Genomic DNA, 20,364 nt, shown 5'->3' with positions numbered 1-20,364 from the left:
TATGTGTCCTGTAGATAGAACCCTTCATTGCATTTAATATTAGCACAACATGTTGGAGAGAATTATACATTAGAATACTGTGTAGGAAGTTGAAATAACGTTCTCATTGCTCCTGAGTTTTGCACCAGAGATTTAATTAAGATCCGTGAAGACTCAATTTAAAATTCCATTTGTCAGAACTGTTGATGAGCATTCCCTGTTTATCCCCTTTAATGTGTTATAGCACCTGCTGATATCTAAATATTTTGGCATTCAATTAATTTCTGCAACAGTAACTGTCCAAAATCTTTAAGGACCAATTGAAGGAAATAGGAAGGTAATGCAATTAGTGCCTGGAGATCTTGGCTTATGTAAAATAGTGTATTTATAATAATTGTTTTCCACCCAAGAAGTATATAATCCTTTATAATTTAACTATCATGTTGACCTAGCATTTTTATAGGAAACAAAAAACCATGTGCTGAGATCTTTTAAAAAGTATTTTCAGGCAGAGAGATTTTTGGTATTTTTCCTTCCCCTATGGAGATTTCAACAGTACTTGTTAGCAGAAAATATGATTCATGAATAAACTAGTTATTTGGGAAAGCAAATAAGTCCCATTAATTTTTAAAATTTGAAATTTTAGGCTTGTGGTGCAACAAGGGCTATTAAATCAATATAGAATTATCTTTCAACTTGGACTAAAATCACTTGGCACTAACATTTTTAGTCACAGATTAATGTATTTTAATATAGGGAAACTGCAAACATGATCTTGAATTATCTTTGGTGAAAAAGCTCTTTAATGCAATATTTTATCACTTTTCAGGATTATCTATTACTTTTGAAGTTTTCTCCTCTTTTATTTATTTTCTGTAGTTTTCCTTATACTGTTGTACATCCATTTTTTTTTAGAATCTGAGAAATATAAAAAGTAAAATACAAATCACCATAAGTTTAATAGGTAGAGACAAACTGATAACATTTCATGTTTAACACTCTATGATCAAAGTTATATATTTCACATTTCTTCTAGCTTAATACTTATATTGGACTTTATGTATGAAATAGAATATCAAGCATTATAGCTTGTTTTTAATTTTCATAACTACATTTATATTTTCAAAATAACTTTTTTTCATCATAAAACCCTCTGAGTGTCAACACCGAGTCAAACAAGCATTTACTTAACACCTTTTTATTTTTGCCAAATACTGTGCTGGGCAGTGGTTCTCAACTGAAACAAGTGTTGGAGGGGCATTCAGTATGGTGAGAGACCAGAAACCAGTGTTTTCCAAACAGTGTGTGAGGTTTTATGGCATGGTAGCTGATGATGTGGCAATGTTGAAAGAAGTATCTCACCTATATTCAGGCTTCAAGAAAGTTACCATTATTCAACATTTGTTTCATCACATGTAGAGTGCCCAGGGAAGTATTAAATTTGCTTCTGGAGTCACATGCCTGGCTCAGGCTGCCAAGGATTTTGTCTCTGATTGTGGCAGGAAGGGGTTAGTAGAAGACTGACTGTAAATAAGTCTGTCTATTTTGTTTGTTTTTCAGAAATAAATGTAAATCTAGTTGTTTTCCAATTAGTCTGTTTCCCAGAAACAATTACAAACCTATGTTAAATGCATTTAATTTAGAAATTTTACTACCATTTTGGGTTTCCGAGGTGGCAATAGTGATAAAGAACCTCCTTGCCAATGCAGCAGATATAAGAGACACAGGTCTGATCCCTGGGTTGGGAAGATACCCTGGAGAAGGGCATGCAAGTCACTCCAGTATTCTTGCCTGGAGAATCCCATGGACAGAGGAGCCTGGTGGACTACAGTCCATAGGGTCCAGAGTCTGACATGACTGAAGAGACTTGGCACGTATGCATTATCGTTTCAGTTGTTCAGCTACCCAGTTGTGTCCAATTCTTTGTGACCCCGTGGACTGCAGCATGCCAGGCTTCTCTGTCCATCACCATCTCCCAGAGCTTGCTCAAACTCATGTCCATTGAGTCAGTGATGCTATCCAACCATTTAGTCCTCCGTCATCCCCTTCTCCTCCTGCCTTCAATCTTTCCCAGCATCAGGGTCTCTTCTAATGAGTCAGCCCTTCGCATCAGGTGGCCAAAATATTGGAGCTTCAGCTTCAGCATCAGCCCTTCCAATGAATATTCAGGATTGATTTCCTTTAGAATTGACTGGTTTGATCTCCTTGCAGTCCAAGGGACTCTCAAGAGTCTTCTCCAACACCACAGTTCGAAAGCATCAATTCTTTGGCTCTCAGCCTTCTTTATAGTCCAACTCTCACATCCACACATGACTTACTGGAAAAACCAAAGCTTTGAATAGACAGACCTTGTTGGCAAAGTAATGTCTCTGCTTTTTTAATATGCTGTCTAGGTTGGTCATAGTTTTTCTTCCAAGGAGCAAGCGTCTTTTAATTTCATGGCTATAGTCACCATCTACAGTGAGTTTGGAGTTCAAGAAAATAGTCTGCCATTTTTCCATTGTTTCCCCATCTATTTGCCATGAAGTAATGGGACTGGATGCCATGATCTTCATTTTTTGAATGTTGAGTTTTCAGCCAGTTTTTTCACTGTCCTCTTCACCTTTATCAAGAGGCTGTTTAGTTCCTCTTCACTTTCTGCCACAAGGGTGGTGTCATCTGCTGTCTGAGGTTATTGATATTTCTCCCAGCAGTCTTGGTTCCAGCTTGTGCTTCATCCAGCCTGGCACTCCACATGATGTACTCTGCATATCAGTTGAATAAGCAGGGTGACAATATACAGCCTTGACATACTCTTTTCCCAATTTGGAACCAGAACATTTTTCCATGTCCAGTTCTAACTGTTGCTTCTTGTCTTGCATATAGGTTTCTCAGGAGGTGGGTAAGGTGGTCTGCTATTCCCATCTCTTTAAGAGTTTGGGAATGATCGGTTTGTTATGATCGACACAAAGACTTTAACATAGCCTTTGAAGCAGAACTAGATGTCCTTCTTGAATTTTCTTGCCTTTTCTATCATCCAACAAATGCTGGCAATTTGATCACTGCTTCCTCTGCCTTTTCCAAATCCAGCTTGAACATTTGCAAGTTCTCAGTTCATGTACTGCTGAAGCCTAGCTTGGAGAATTTTGAGCATTACTTTGCTAGTGTGTGAGATGAGCGCAATTGTGCAGTAGTTTGAACATTCTTTGGCAGTGCCCTTCTTTGGGATTGGAAGGACAGGATTCCAGTCCTGTGGCCACTGCTGAGTTTTCCAAACTTGCTGGCATATTTCATTTTACGGATAGTGGATAATTATGCTTTTTACCAGTTTATTTTCTGCTTTATGAAGTGGGACTTCCGATTCTTGGCCTAAACTTTGTGCTTTTAAATATCTGTGAAATGGTAGGTTCATAGCAGAGGCCAGAAAAGTCCCTTTAGTCACCTAGGGTGACCTCTCACATGACACAACACCAAGATGAATCCATGGCTGATTCATGTCAATGTATGGCAAAAACCACTACAATTAAAAAAAAAAAAAGATGGATCTGAATTTCTCAGTCTCACGTTACCTTGTGATTTCTCTTCTTCCACGTCCTGGGAAGAGCCTCACTGCCATTGTCCTGATATCATAGCTACTGTCATCTCCTTTCTTCTCCTGGGGAGTCATATATCCATTGGTTTTTCAGGGAGAAAAAGAAACTTGTCCATTGAGGATTCCTCTCAGAATGTTTGTCTATCCTATTGATAGAAGAAGCAAAATTCCATGCCCTGGTCCTCTCCCTGGATAATTCATGTTCTTCAATCTGCTTCAAAAGCGTGGGAGGTGAAATGAAGTAGAGTGGAGTCTACGGGAAGACTTTGGTTGTAGAAGTGGAATAAAATAGGATTCCACATCTTTTCATAAGGACCTGAGAAGCAAAGAAAGACTTAAAGGCGAGAGCCATGTGTGAGAGGGAGGCTTGCCAGTACTTTCGACATCTGTTTACCTTATTTAGGCTCTCTGGAGTGAATACTGACGTGCCTGGTTACTATCACTTGGCAGTAATTCCAGTTGACTTGCCCCTAGCCTGTCTGTCTGGTGTTTTGCTCAGTAGAGAGACAGAGGAATGGACTAAGATGCTTTTCTTTGAATTTAATTAGGCAGATGATTTAGCAGGATCTTTCAGTCAAAGTGTATCTTTTCTTACCAATTGATTCTTCTCAAATTCTTCCAGATCCAATTTTTCTCAGTCTCTCTTATCTCTCAATAACCCCTCTCCCATTTGGATTCCTGGGGACGGTGAAGTTGGAGAAGGAAAAGGCCAGGACTCCACAGACCCAGGTTCTCATCTCAACCTGAATATGGAAACTCTTTTTGCTCCCCAATTAAACAAAAACTGCACATGTTATAAGAATTTCACTTTGGAAAATTACAAGTTTCTTTCGGCTATTAACACTCAGAGAAACAATGTTCTACAAGTTCTTATTTTGGCAAACCAGAAATGGGACACTGAAACACAGAGGGCTGAAATAAGCATGGCATTAACATAACAGTATAATCAGTATAATTCAATGTACTGAAACATTTCAGCTCCATTATGTCCTATTACCCTTTGTTACTGTGTTAAATTCAGGGGTGGGAGAATGTTTTAAAAAAAAAAAAAAAAAGATAGTCTCATTCTCCAGGAGCTTACAATTTTGCAATTTTGTAAATTTCGGTTTTTTTTTTTTTTTAGAAATGTAAAAAGGGATCACTGAAGTAAAGGAAAACATGAGGATGGCCTGGTGTTTGGCTGAATAATAGATCCAAAAAGCCTCCTTTGATCTGTCACTCACAGTACTGAGATTGGCATCCCGGCTGTCTCCTGATCAGTTTGTTGATGTGAATTGTTAGCATATGCTGCTCACAGCATAAAATGATGCTTCCAGGGATCAAGGAAAAGAGTACCTCTATATCACAATTGAGATTTTGTAGTTAGAAGTTCCACAAACAATTAATGGATTTTATTATTATTATTATTATTCAGGTTGAAGGGCAGACTCAATCAGAGACCTGAATCCAGTTATTCCAGAGACAGAAGCTCAATCCAAAATGTCACAGCTTAATATGAAGGAAAAACTCCAGATTTTGACCTCTCAAAAGCCAAGTTTCCTATTTACTTTATTCTCATTTCAGTGGGGGCACAGACTATCAATAAAGAAAAAGTCATGAAGAGGTTATCAATTAGGGAACATTCTGGGAAGTATGATAGGTAAGGTAGGATAATAGGCTAGTCAGTCATCCTAGTGAGACTTCAAAAATTAGCTCAATGAAACTAAACCTAACAGTTTTGAAAGACCTTAAGTTTTTCAGGGCCATATAGGTCTTGTTTCAGATCTTAGTATTGAACTTCCCTGGTAGCTCAGATCTTAGTATTATCATTTATTAACTGGCAAATTTGGACTTATTACTTAAATTTTCTGAGATCTGCTCTCTTCATTTGTAAAACTTGAAAGATATCAGTATCTTCCTTAAATGGTTGATGTAAAGATGAAAAAATTTCAATAGTATGTTTAAAGATTATTGATATAGAGGCTAATGTATACTGTAACTTTCAACAAATGTTAGCTCAGGTGATATAGATGACGATGCCTCTTATGGGTTTCAAATTTAAAGAAGCAGATACTATGTGCTCTGATAAGACAGAGGTTAAATGTTTATACTTATAAAAGTGTTAATTTTGCTCTGCTTGTATTAATTTTTTAGAATGTTTTCTCAGGTGTGCTAAAGGTAACTGATGCATCAAAGCCTAGATTTTTCTAAAATCACAGCAATTTTCCTTGATTTCCCCAATGATTTGATATGTTTAACTTCACATCTTCATCTATCTTGACTAGAATGTTGACTAGAATATATTATTTTCAAATATCAACTTAACTTCAAACAACTGTGTGGGCAGAATATCTCAGCTACATCAAAGCATGAATTCTATTATTGTTTCAGGAGACTAAATTTTCTGATAAAGGACATATATCTTTTTGTAAAATATGTTTTAAAAAGCAATTAAAGTAAGGATGTGTGGAAGGTCATGTTAATTCATTCATTCATATGCTCTTATTTTTGAGTTTCTAAGTGCTGAAAAAATAGTACTCTTGTGGAAATTATCATTGGTTTGGTTTATATGTCTTAATATATGCTTTGTGGCATTGACTCATGTACCAGTGTCTTTCATGGAAATGTGACACATTTATTTAAAGACTGAAAACTTCTGTTTACTTTCAGAGTAATGATCCTTTTTCAAATGATGACATCAATTTCTCCTTCGATACTTGTACCCTAAATTCTACAAAATGGATAGCAATTTTAAAGAACAGAAGATTTGAGTTTGACTTCTAACTTGAGCTCTCTGCTGCCTGTGTTTCTAAATGACAGGGTGTTCAGAAATAAAACAGACATTGTTTCAATGCAGGGACACACTGATGAATGTCTTCCAGCAATGGCTCTTGAGATTTTCTTTCCGTGAGTCCCATTCATTCCAGACTCCACTCTGCCATTGCATTATCCTTCATACTTGTGGAATGTTTGTAATGTCTGCTTTGAGAAATACTTATAAATCCTAGTCAATGGGGTTCTCTCTTTCACTGTCTGTGAAAATTAACCAAGGCCCGCTCCACTCACTTTTATCTTGTCTCTGAAACGTAAATAATATGTTTAATGAAATTTGGAAAATTAAATAAAGACTTAAATAAAAAAGTATCCCATTGCTTGGCTCGGTAATGGAGGAAGGTAAACTACCATAATTGCAATAAACCTTGGGAAGAGTGTTTGTCAGATAGTATGATTGAAGAACCCTGGGTCAATTACCATAGTCCTACCTTGGACATTTATCAGCTGGTGAAATGGTTTAATATTCTTCTTGACTAGACTGTACTTTTAGAGATAGGTAGAACCTGATCTGGGCTTCCCAGATGGCTCAGTACTAAAGTATTTACTTGCCAATTCAGGAGACATAGGTTTGATCCCTGGGTTGGGACCAAACCCAGGAAGAGGCAACCATTCCAGTATTTTTGCCTGAAAAATCCCATAAACAGAGGAGCCTGGCAGGCTACAGACCATGGAGTTGTAAAGAGTCGGACATGGCTGAGCGACTGAGCATGAGAACTCAGTCTATTTTTCTCAATGGCATATTTTGGAGCTTCTAAGTGGGTGCTCTGTAAGCAGTGTTCAACAAACATGAGCTTCAAATTCATCTTCTTTAGTATTAGTTTGGTTTACAATGTCTTTCCCTGTCTATACTCATATTTTTTATATGTTTTGTTTATTTTGCAATGTAGTTAAATAAGCTTTCTTTTGTCATCAGAAGGAAAGACTGTTTGAAGGATCTCAGTATTGCCTGCTTTTAGTAGGACCTCTTATCTTAGTGGCCTTGGATCACCAACATCACCAGAAGCATGCTCATATTCAATTTCATTCAACCCATGTGGTTTCCTCTTTAGAACTGATGGGAACTGAGTACGTATGAAATTATAATGTTTATAATAATTTCCCTTGTTCTTTTTGGCGGGCACAATCAGGGTCTGATAGTCAGGTCACACTGCCAGCAGCATTTTTCAATTAGCATTTAATACTCCCCAACAAAATGCTCAACCTTTCGCTGGCACTGAACCCAGTGTTTCAGTGAAAAATTGCTCAGAAGCAAAGGCCTTTTCTTTCATTGATCTCCTTGTTCCCCTACAGTTTCTGTACTTGGAATACTCTCAGCTTTCAGGGACACTGTAGATCTCAAAGATGTTATTTTCTACTTTGTGCTTGCTTTATTTGTAGCATTTACTGCTCTGATTTTAAACATTGACAGGCATTGCCTTGCAAGTCCTGGAAAAACCCATTATGAAGGTGTTAGGAACAGACATTCACACAGACTCACTGTACCATCATTAATGCATCCTCCATGAAGAGTTCCATCTTTTTCACCTATTTTACTGTGATTAGTGAGTCAGACTCTAACAGAAGCCAGGACTTTTCACAAAGATGTTATTTTAAATTTCTAAATTTTCAAAGCTTGTATTCAGAGGACATCACTATTATAAGTTATTTTCTTCTAATTCAAGTAAACTATTCTGCTGAGTAAAAAGGAGTTTCATATGAAGTCTGTGTTTAGACTTAGATTCTGCCTTAGACACTTTGACTATAATACCAGTTTAAGTGTGAAACATCTAAGTTAAAAATAGCTATTTTTTTCCCCAAAATAATTGGTTTGTGTCTTTTTTCTCTATCAAACTTTTTATATAATATAGAGAGGCTAATCAATAGGGAGTTGAGTAAATTGTGGTTAAATGTCCTTAGAATTCTGTCCTTAGAATTATGTTCATCATCTTAGTGCCAACAAAATGAAATTGGAGTGATCCAGGGCATTGGAATGAATCAAAGAATGATAACAGGGACCCCATGCAATGCCTTGCCTTGCCTCTGCAGAAATCGTGATTCCAAAAGGCTAAGCTGTATTTCAAAGTGTAATCATATGATTGATTTATGAGAAGGCAAGAATACTGAGTGAATGTTGAGATCTTGCGTGCTGATGAAGTGAACCCAGTGGGAGGGAGGAGAAGAAATTCCCAGAGGGAGGGAAATTGAAAGTGAAAGTCGCTCAGTCCTGTCTCACTCTTTGCAACCCCATGGACTATATAGTCCACAAAATTCTCCTGGCCAGAATACTGGAGTGGGTTGCCACGCTCTCCTCCAGGGGATCTTCCCAACTCAGGATGGAGCCCAGGTCTCCCACATTGCAGGCAGATTCTTTTACCAACTGAGCCACCAGGGAAGCAAATAGCTAAACTCTTTACTATTACATAGCGCTTTTAGAATTTACAGCACATTTCCATAATTTGGACCTGAACTCCAAGTGAGGTTGAATGTGATTACCATTCCTTTGGTAAAGTTAACTAGTGAGGCTAAGGGAAACTCTGTGGCTCTGATAACTAGTGAGAAGCAGAGATTCAAACATGAGTCTCCTTGTTCTAGGGTTAGCACTGTGTCCATGCTAGAACGCCTACTATTAATGGAGCCGATTGGTCAATTTCAGGGAGATTTTTAAGACATCCTGGGCTTTTGCTTTTCAGGGAGGTAGTTTAATTTACTATTTATTCTATAAACAGCTTCTTAACATTCAGAGAAATTAAACATATGGACAGATCTCTTAAACCTCCTTGCCCAGCAGGACTGTTTTCTCCTCCATGAAGTAGAGGTCCAGATCTGTGCACCTCAATCTTGACTGTACACTAGACTCATTAGACTCACCAGGGAAGCTTTTAGATCTATCTATGCCCAGGAGCTTGGAGTGTCTAATTTCATTAATCTTAGGTGGAAATGGGTTTTCTTTCTTTTTTAAAAGGCTTCCCAGGTGATTCTAGATTTCCCTGCTGGTCCAGTGGTTGGGAATCCACCTGCAAAAGCAAGGAACATGGTTCGATTTTCAGTCAGGGAACGAAGATCCCACATGCCACGGGGCAACTAAGCCTGTGAGCCACAACTACTGAAGCCTGTGCACCCTCAAATCAGTGCTCTGTGATGAGAGAAACCTCCACAGTGAGAAGCCCGTGCCCAGCAAGGAAGAGTAACCCCAGCTCTCCATAACTAGAGAAAGCCTGCGTGCAGCAACAAAGACCCAGTGCAGCCAAAATTCATACATACATAAATAAATAAAATCACTTTTTAAAAAAATAATTCTTCGTAGGTGATTCTAACATGCAATCAATATTGAGGACCACTGGAATAGAAGATCCGAGAGATTTTCTTGGTGTTTAAGTGTATTGCAAGGGTTTCTGCAATACCTCGGATGCTCCATGAGTTAACTCGAAGGAGACTCAAATTTGAGTATTCATTTTATCCTGCCTGGGTTTCTCGCTAGAATTTAGCTCCAAAAATCTCACGGAAGACATTCTGGGAACTGTAGCATTCTTCAGCTAGACTATCTTACTCATCCAGTTGGATCGCTTCCCTAACTCGGCTCTCCTTGCGGACTTGTACCTGGTGGCCACCCAGCTGATCTAAAGAATCCCTGTAAATTCCAGAAAGTTTTCTCTGAGCACAAATGATCAAAGAAGCAGTCATCTGAATACAGATGGGGACTGAATTAAAGATGTGAAATCAGACAAGGAAGAGATTCCAGGGTATTTTAGGAAATGACTGAGCAAAACCAAGGGCAGGAAGCCAGAAGATTGAAAATACCGCAGAACACCTAGGCTGCTCCTAGTCCTCTTTATCCGGCTGGACAGTCTAAGTTTTAAAACACAGCCAATAACTGTTTTCAAAACAACTTTTGAAAACCACTAACAACAAATTTTTAAAAAATGATCAAGTTATGTAAGTCAGAAAGAAGAGGAAAAAATTCCAAGTGATGAGCTTTTGTGCTTCAAAATGCCTATGTAGAGGTGGAGGGAGATGAAGCTGCCAGTCATCACCTGGGTGCATGGGGGTGGATGTGCGTGCAGGTACAGGTGGCTTTGAGGATAGATTTCATACTTGCTAAGAAGCTAATGTGAATTTACAGGTGATGGTTTCAATTTTTCCTGAAAGCTTCAAATGACTGAAGATGAAAATACTGTGAGAAGGCCTAGAAAATTGCACTGATTTAAGATAACCACAAAGCATATCTAATAGATGGAAATTTTTCAGAACCACTATTTTCTAAGCACTTACTCCCTAATCCCTGGTAACGGTGGTAATAATGGTAAGAGTGGTAAAGAATATTGTAGATTGTCTGGATCAGATGAAGACTAGGAGTTGCAGATGGCCACTGGGGTGACATGGAGATGGTCCTGTGTGATTACTTTTTTGACCCAACTTCAACATCCGTTTCAGAAAAGCAGTATCCTCTGTCATAAAAAAGTGGTATTCTCTTTCCAAAAAATCTATGAGCGCTTTTCAGATTTGTATGTATCAGGCTTCCCTGATAGCTCAGTTGGTAAAGACTCTGCCTGCAATGCAGGAGACCCTGGTTTGATTCCCGGGTTGGGAAGATCCCCTGGAGAAGGGATAGGCTACCCACTCCAGTATTCTTGGGCTTCCCTTGTGGCTCAGCTGATTTGTATGAAACCTCATTTTGTACGGATATTTCTTCTTCTTGTAAAACACTGCAAGTTGGTACTAGATATTTTAACAATGCTTTGCTTCCATCTAGTAAATAACAAAATGCAATCAAATTTGCCAAAGAAGAAGATATGCTCTTTTTACAACCACTGCAAGACCATGAATTCTACTCAGCACACCTGTACCAGAGTTTGGCAAATCACAGCTTGTGGGCCAAATTTGTCAGCTAAGCATGGTTTTCTGTCAGAATGATTTTACATTTGTAATTTGTATTTTGATTTTTTATATGTATAATAATTAGCTTGGCTGTTTTTAATCTGAGGCTGCTATAAGGAAGTAGATTGGTAACACTTATTTATGGAATAATTTGCATTATAGATTGAAGTAAGCCAAAAGAAAGGTTTGTATTATTTTGTACTGAAAGAAGAATCATTTCATTCTTGCAAAATGAGTCAACAGAAGAACATATGGCATGATTATTTTCTGATAATCAAATGTATGGATTTTCATAAAATTCAAAATATTATATTCATAAAATTCATAAAATAGTAGGTAAAATGATTAAATATGCTATTAGAAAGTCAATTCTTTTTTGTTATTAATGAGAAATATTTTAGAAGCTAAATTTTTCCATGTCTGCCTTCTACATCTGTTTTAGTTGGAATAACAAAAGCCAAAAATAAGTTTATAGGTAGTTTTATATTTTTAAGTGGTTGAGAAAAATAATATTTTGAGGCATGCAAAAATTATATGGAAATTCACATTTCTGTGTCTACATAAAGTTTTATTGGAACACAGTCATGACCATCTATTTTCATTTTGTCTATGGCTACTTTTGGGCTACCGCGGCAGAGTGGAATAATTGTGACAGAGGCCATGTGGCAACAACGCCTAATATATTTACTTTCTGGCCCTTCACAGTGAACATTTTTAACCCCTGGTCTAGACTGCGAGGCCATCCCTCTTCATCTGATGGGTGTCAGCTGTGTGCACATATAAATGTAGCAAAATAAGGTGAATTCTTACCTTGGAATCATTTAAATTCAAACTTTACATTGGCTTATGAAAACATCTTGGTATAAAATAGATTTTTTAGATTGCAGAATTGCCTCCCCACTTCACTGGTGCATTCCCAGCCTTCTCAGAGTGGAAGGACCAGGCTAATTCACATATCTGGAACCATTAAATTATAGGCAGTTTAGCTTTCTATTGAAAACTAGGGTAAGAATTTTGTGGCTGAAAAATTACTCCAAACTTTGTTGAATATAAATATCAAGTACACTATATAGAAAGCAATGAACAAGGACCTACTATATAACATAGGGAACTCAACCCAATATTCTGTAATACCTACATGGAAAAGAAACAGAAAAAAGCATGGATATAGGTATGTGTACTGTGTGCTAAGTTGCTTCAGCTATGTCTGACTCTTTGTGACCCCGTGGACTGTAGCCCACCAGACTCCTCTGTCTATGGGATTCTCCAGGCAAGAACACTGGAGTGGATTGTCATGCCCTCCTCCAGCGGATCTTCCCAACCCAAGTATCAAACTCTCATCTAATGTCTCCTGCATTGGCAGGCTGGTTCTTTCCTGCTAGTGCCACCTGGGAAGCCCAGATACAGGTATGTGTTTGCTGTACTTGGTCGCTCAGTCGTGTCCAACCCGTTGCAACCCTATGGACTATAGTCCGCCAGGCTTCTCTGTCCATGGGGATTCTCCAGGCAAGAATCCTGGAGTGGGTTGTCATGCCTTCCTCCAGGGGATCTTCCCAACCCAGGGATTGAATCCAGGTCTCCTGCATTGCAGGTGGACTCTTTACCATCTGAGGCACCAGCGAAGTCCAGATGTAAGTATATGTATAACTAAATCACTTGGTTGTACATGTGAAAGTAGCAGGTCATTGTTAATCAACCCTACTCCAATATAAAATAAAAATAAAAAAAAATGGCCCCAGATGTAGTGCTGAAGGGCTCTGCAGTGTCCTAAACACAAGAGGACTGTGAGGTGCCTAACAGAGAGAGTAGACATCGTAGATGTTTCATGCAGATATTATAGAGGTGCTGGTCATGAGTTCAGAGCCCTTGAGTCAACAATATATATTAAATAAGATGCCTTTTAACAGGAACACACATAACAGAACATTATGTATTGATTAGTTGATGAAAATGTAACTGTATGCTCACAAGATCCTCCCCCTATATTTCCTCCAGAAGCAAGCTTCAGTCTCCTCTAATCATTAGATAAAGTGAATTCATAGGGGAAAAAAAAAAACTACCATGAAAAATGAGAATTGATTATAGTAACTTTTAATTTTTTCACTCTTTAAAATTTTACTTTCTGTAGGTAAATTATAAGACTAACAATCTATTTCTCATTCAAAGTTTGTGGGCTTGTGTGTAGATATATATGTGTTTTATTTGAATTTATTATTTGCTGATATCAATCCATTGGTACAGGTTAGTTTTCATAGCTCAAGTCATAAAGGCTAACTATGCATGAACAAGGCAATGAATTGAGGGAATTGTCTGAATTAAGCTTTACATTTGAATAATCTGAGGCATATCTGCTGTGCTGAAAACTTTGAATTACATTTTAAAGATATGCAGCCCTGTTATTCAAGTCTGAAATGTTGAACTTTTTGACTAACAGAGAGATCTACAACTGTAGATCAAATTTTCAAGGATAAGCATCAGATATTTTGAAAAATTTATGAGAAAATGCACAGATTTTTCACAATAGTAGCATTTATTATGGATTACACTTCAGGGAAATTGGTGGTAAGAGTACTTTGAGGAGGCTTCAAAGTGGAATGGATTTAAATTGGGACTCGAAGAAGAAGAAGAATTTTGATAGAAGAAAGAAGTATTGAGATCATGAGGGAAAATAGAAAAAGTAAAGAAAAGGTATAAAAGAAATTTATATGTAGCACTTTTGAAAACAGTGAGTGGATCAGCTTGGTTTAATTTATTCCACATTAAATTATACTAATACTTGTTAGTACATTTTAATGATTACTATTTGAATCACTTCAGCACACTTACTTATATTCAACTGATAAACTAATACATGATTGAATTGAAAAAGCAAATTTACTTGAAAATATCCTTGCCTGGACAGAAACTGATGTCCAGAATAGAATGATCTCCTTCTCATTTCATAGACTCCACTGCATGCTTCATCCTGTGTGATAGCCCTACCTGCCCTCCCCAGTGGCTTACAAAGATTCACTTGGTTAGGCTTGGTAGAATCTCTCTGATAAGTTTTACAATGCAACATCCAGAAGGTGATTAATTCCTGAAGGCAAATATTAAAATGATTTCTGAATGAATTAAAGAGAAAATGAAAGAGAGAAAAAGAGATAGAGAGAGATCAGAATTTAAGCTGAATCTGAGAAGTCTGGGTCCAGGTCAGAATCTTCTGTGTGATCTTTGAGACTCAACCACAGGCAATCACAAAGGCTCTACCTGGCAGGCTTCATGGGGGGAAGCATCCTTCCTACCACTACTTAGTATACAATCTCCAGGGAGTTGTGGGCAAGGAATTGTGCCCCTCTCCCACCTTTACCAACCACGCTCTTGGGTGTATATGCATCCTTAGCCCAACCACCTCCATCTGGAGACCTTCAGGAAAGGCTTTAAGACACTTTGCTTAATGGATAGGGAGTAGGCAACAGCGATGGACAGTATTCAGCATAATTCTTGAGGTCAGGGAGCCCTTGGTGCTTTTGGTGAGACTCTTCCCAGGTGTCTCTCTGGAGACCTTCGTATCAGGGGTCCTTGAAGAAATTCTTCTTACTCTGTGCTTTCCCACTTTTACCCCATCCTTTCGTGTTAGTCCTGGCCCCTAGGTCCATAAAATGAGAGTATCCTTTGGTTTGGGGCTCCTTGTGCAGTGAGATGATGACCTCCTCTTTTCCCCTTCTCCACATCTGTGCTCATACATGCAAACTGGTGCCTTTCTGTGGGGAAAATGGAACACTGAGGATGGCATCTTTCCTGTTTAACCTTTTGCTTATTCTCTCCCTGTGAGTGAGGAAAGGCTTGAAAGTGACTTTCAGGGTCGTTCATTCTTAATCAGCCACTACAACATCTGGCAACTCAGCATTTTCTTTCTCTGACAGATTCATTTGAGCTCATTTAGAATCCAAGGAAGTGAGATGGAATGAGAAATTATTTAATGTTGTAGATAACTAGCTTTTTTTCTCCAGATAGTAGAGGTGGAAAAACTGTGGAGAAACAGTCCTTGAAGTCACCATAGAAAATGTTAGTACTACTAGTTACCAATTAGACTAGATGTTAGTCTAGGTGACCCATTTGGCAGAAGAGGACTATTATGCACTGAGAGTTTGAGGTTGAACCATTATTGGCACTTTTCTTCCATGCCACTCTTTCATTCTGGATTTATTTCTTGGCTCAAGGACTCTTAGACTGAGGTACTGGTGGGGAAGGAAATAAGGTGGCCTGAAGCAAGAACAGATTGGTAAAGAAAGGAGTTTCAATGACAAGATCATTAAATGATGTTTCTTGTATGTGGTGCTTCTTGTGTCTGTTATTTCACTTCACTTTCAAGGGCCCTGACATTTGCTTGAGCTTACCTGTAATGAGTAGTATTGCAGTTATTACACAACAAGGGATCAGCGGAGAAAGAGATGGTAGTTTGTGTCTTCAGAGAGCTTTCACTTTCTTTACATATCCTACTGCTACCATCACCCTGACCTCAAGAAGTATACTGAATACTATCCATGGCTGTTGCCTACTCCCTATGCATTAAGCAAAATGTACTAAAACCTTTCCTGAATCCTGAGGCAGAAAAAAATTGAAAGGAAAAGCTTGGTTTATAAACTGTCTTGGTAGTTCTGACTGGAGTTGTATAGAATTTTTCTTAAGAATTTCTAATTGTCAAGAACAATTAGAGTAGTAAAACAATTAGTGTAGTAAACTTACACTCAATGAGTTCATAAAGCTCTAATTATTAACCAGAATTTACATTGTAGCAAGTTATAAAATAACAGAAATGATGAGCTTTGCAGTGCTTGAGATAAGAACTTGGGTGAAGGTAAGTCATTTTGGAAAGAGATTTCAGGGAACCGAGGTTGGAGGAAGGCTGAGTACTGAAGAACTGATGCTCTCAAACTGTAGTGCTGGAGAAGACTCTTGAGAGTTCCTTGGACCCCAAGGAGATCAAAGTAGTCAATCCTAAAGGAAATCAACCCTGAATATTCATTGGAATGATTGATGCTGAAGCTCCAATACTTTGGCCACCTGATGTGGAGAGCCAACTCATTGGAAAAGGCCCTGATGCTGGGAAAGATTGAGGGCAGGAGAGGAAGAGGGTGACAGAGGATGGTTGGATGGCATCACGAAGTCAATGGACATGACTTTGAACAAACTCCAGGAGATAGTGAAAGACAGGAAAGCCTGGTGTGCTGCAGTCCATGGGTCGCAAAGAATTAGACATGACTTAGCTACTGAACAAAGAACAGCAAAGGTAGGAAAGAAGAAAAATGAAACAGAAAAGGAGGAAAAGCTAGCATATGGCTTGAAATGGTCATAATGTGGACCAGACCTTCCAATATGCCTTGTGATCTGTGCAGAACTGTGCATTATTTTGATTGATTTTTTTCTTTAAAACATTCTTGACAATAATATACTACTATCCCACTTTAAACAATGGCCACATTCAGCCTGGATGGGAGAGGAGTTTGGGGAAGAAAGGATACATGTATATGTATGGCTGAATCCCTTCACTGTTCACCTGTCACAATATTATTAATCAGCTACATCCCAATAGAAAATAAAAAGTTTAAATTAAAAAAAGGAAATTAAAAAACCCCAACAAGTGGAAGATGTCACCATTCTTCACGCCAGAGAAGACCACCTGAGCCCAGATTTAAGGAACCAGAAACGCACCCCAGGAGACCACCTGAGACCAGATTCAAGGAGTATAGGTCCTTACATACACTAAACTTATCAGCAATCTGACCTTTGAACTATTGCTATAAAACTCATCAAATCCTCCTATGTGGGACTGCACAGTTTCTGGGGCAGAAGTCCACTCTGTCCCCCTTTGCCTGGCAAAACAATAAAACTATGCTTTTCTACTTCCAAAAAAAAAAAATGATTGCCATATTTTGTAATATTTTATCACCAAACTTTTCCAGAATATTTGTTGTGATTTTTATAATCTAGTTATCCCACAAGTAATTTTTTTCTTTAAGACCAAAAAGCCTTTTAGATAATGAATAGTTATAACACTCTATCATCTAACATCTGGATTTTAAAACTTTAGATATATGACATTATCTCTTTTTCTCCCTTATGTTTCTTAGAACAACACTGTAAGAATGATACTTAAGTTATGTCATTTAATAATGTTGTTGATGAAGGTATGATGATGATAGAGTGAAGACACAGGAGAGAAAATAACTAATCAAGGCATCTATAGTATCTTTGTTGTTATTTTTGCTGTTATCTTTGTTGTTATTTTGCTGCCATTGTCATTGGAGCCTCATGGTTTAGTCAATGTAATAAGACATTCTAATAAATGTTATGTTTATTTGGTTAGAAAACCCTAGCTACTTAATAATTCAAAAGCATTTGTTGAATTTTGAATAATAGCAAGAAGTATTTTATCTCAGTACCTTAATAGATACAGCATTGTATTAATCTTTTTAACAGAGGCAATAATATCTGTGAATTGATCACTTTGTAGTGAAGTAACAATAGCATGGAGATAGTCTAGTTAAATATTCTCAGCTAAATAGATATAGTTCCTTCACTCCCTAGAGGCTTTTCTCATTACTTCATTGGTTACTGAACTATTTTTCTGTTTCACAGTTGTATTCCCAGACAATTACCTGACCTTGGAATTAAACACCTGACTTTCATAGGTGGGTGTTTGAGGTGCCTTTTCAAATAGTACTGTATTCTGGTTGAAACTTTAAGCACAGAAAAATAAAGCATAATATCATGTTCTCAGTAAGAGACAAGGTCACCATCCTTTTCCAAGTCATCGAAAGTTCAGAGGTAATACCTTTAAGACAAAATCACCCAACTAGTAATATCTTCAGCACTAGAATAAAGCTAATCTGTTTATTCCACAGCCAGTTGTTGCTCTATTGGCTCTCTGCTTTATAGAAAAGCATAAGCCAGAGAGGAGAAAAATGAGGACGGAAAATACCAAGAGAAGCAATAAAAGCATAAATGATTGTTTTAGACGACAGCATTTCAAGATGGTTTTATGATTTCTCTTCATTCTTCATTCTCCAGGATTACAGACATAAATTTGGATTAATTTATTATTTCCACATTACTCTGTCAATCTTGTAGTTGAATTAACTTAAATCATGAGCCACTCTAATAAACAGAAAATTACATTGGCTAAGAGCAATTCCATGGTATTGAACTAATGAACTTCTCTGTCCTTGGAGAAATCATTTATATTTTCTGTGCCACATTTTACTCACCTAGCCTAGAAAACCTCTAGGTTCCCTTATGGCCCTATAAGCTTATGATTCCATGAATTTTCTTAAGAGAAATGAGAAATTTTTCCTTCATGGGGCAGGGATGTAATTGCTACTTTTATTATCATAAATGCAAAATAAGATAGTTTTTATATCTGATAGGAAGCTTTGTTTTGAATTACATAAAGTAAATGTTTTAAATTCTTCCATTGATTCTCTTCCTGCATTTTTCCTTCTGTTGTTAGCTTTCTTTGCAATAGATGGTGCTCTTTACTCAGAGAAACTACTTATATGATTCCTCATCAAAAGATCAAGAAAATTAGCTTTAATCTTTAACAATCATTAATTTAAAAAATTTATAAAAAATTAAAAAATCAGACCTAAAAGTAGAAAGAATTGATTACAAATAACTTGTAGCACCTTGATAATGAAAGCATAATGGAAAAAATGATTGTTAAGTGATTTAAGAGCTCCACTGAAACCTGCAGTACTTGCTGAATAGATGAAGCCAATATTGCAGCTAAACGTGGAAGTACCATAGAACCCCTAGTAAGAAGAACATCCTAAATCAGGAGCCATTTTAAAGTGTTAAAATAATTATCTACTTCTCAAAAGTTAAAATATAGTATTCCATATTAACATGTAGGATTTGAATAGGCACATCAACACTAACACAATCTACATCAATCTCAGCTAATATTGAACTTGTACACTTTTTGCCAAATAAATCTGAAACATCTGGACAAATAGAAACTGGGCCACAGAGTCTTCTGAAATAATCTCATTAGATGAAGACACTTTTTAATTTTTCTAGAGCAACCATTACAACTTCCTATGTAATAGTTTATCCTCCAGAATTATGCTGTTTTTGGTCACTTCTAACTTGTTTCAACTTTGGGGGGCATCGAAAAACAGTCATGTCCTGCAGTTCCAAACCACCTGACCTATTCCTGATTCAGTTTGTGACTCCCCTAGCAAATCTGTAGCTGCCAACTGCAAACTGGTCTAGGCAACACAGCCGTCACATTACAGCAAAACAGCACCATTTACTGTGGAAAGACGCCAGAAAAACTTCCTCTATGAGTGAGGAAGAGGAGGGTGCAGCGATGGTGCAGCAAATACACTGGAATCAGCAGGAGCAGGAAAGTCGCCAAAGTTCATCTCTGAAAAGAACAGAGAAGGAAATCGGCCCCTCCTCCCCCCAATTAAGGATGAAATAACTAGAATTTCTCTTCTGTTTTCCACAAATTATTGTTTCCACAGCTCCTTTGGAAGGGACTATGGGACACTGTGCCTAAGAGCCCAGAGCTCTTTTGGCTCAGTATAAGCAAGCTGCAAGATTGAGGGTTTTTTTGTTTGTTTTTGTCTTGCCAGAGCTTTAGAGCTTTTACCAAGACAACTTCTCTGTTTCTGAAATTTTGGATTCTTTCTTTACTAACGGAGGGAAGAATAGAAAAGTCGGCTTTTGTACTCAAGTAGCAACCACTCTACTTTCACCTCTGCGTTCTCCCCTGTTTTACCTCCTTTTTTCTCATCCTCCCCGCCCCCCACCACCCTTTATGCCTCGATCAGCCACCGAAATCCAGAGCCCTCTGGCCTTCCTTACCTGACAATCACATACATGACCAGGAAGTTTCCGAAGAGCCCCACCACGCACACGATGGAGTAAAGGGCCATGATGATGACGGCCGTGATCATGGAAGGGCTGCCGGCCGAAGGGCACAGGATGTCGCTCCCGCCCAGCTCGGTGCGGTTCGGACCGCAGGGGTCGGACAGGTTGCCTTCTAAGTGGGAGAAGTTGACCCAGGAGCTGGGACTAGGTGCTGGGGGGCAACCTGAAGGGTGTGTGAAGGGGTCAGTGCAGTTGCTGGCGTTCGTGGGGACGGCGCCGCTGTCCAT

General features: G+C 38.1%; 1 protein-coding gene across 1 annotated transcript in view; it reads right to left on the bottom strand.

The window, feature by feature from the left end:
* OPRM1 (opioid receptor mu 1) overlaps nt 1–20,364 on the bottom strand; it is a 36,793-nt gene extending 16,429 nt beyond the window's left edge. Inside the window, exon 1 of the mRNA XM_061130237.1 lies at nt 20,072–20,364. Within this exon, the coding sequence (XP_060986220.1) occupies nt 20,072–20,364 (293 nt within the window). The remainder of the gene's footprint in view (nt 1–20,071) is intronic.

This window comes from Dama dama, chromosome 26 (genome assembly GCF_033118175.1).
Source record: "Dama dama isolate Ldn47 chromosome 26, ASM3311817v1, whole genome shotgun sequence".
NCBI lineage: Eukaryota > Metazoa > Chordata > Mammalia > Artiodactyla > Cervidae > Dama > Dama dama.
The sequence above is the reverse complement of the archived record's forward strand: the minus strand, read 5'-3'. Positions and strand labels throughout refer to the sequence as shown.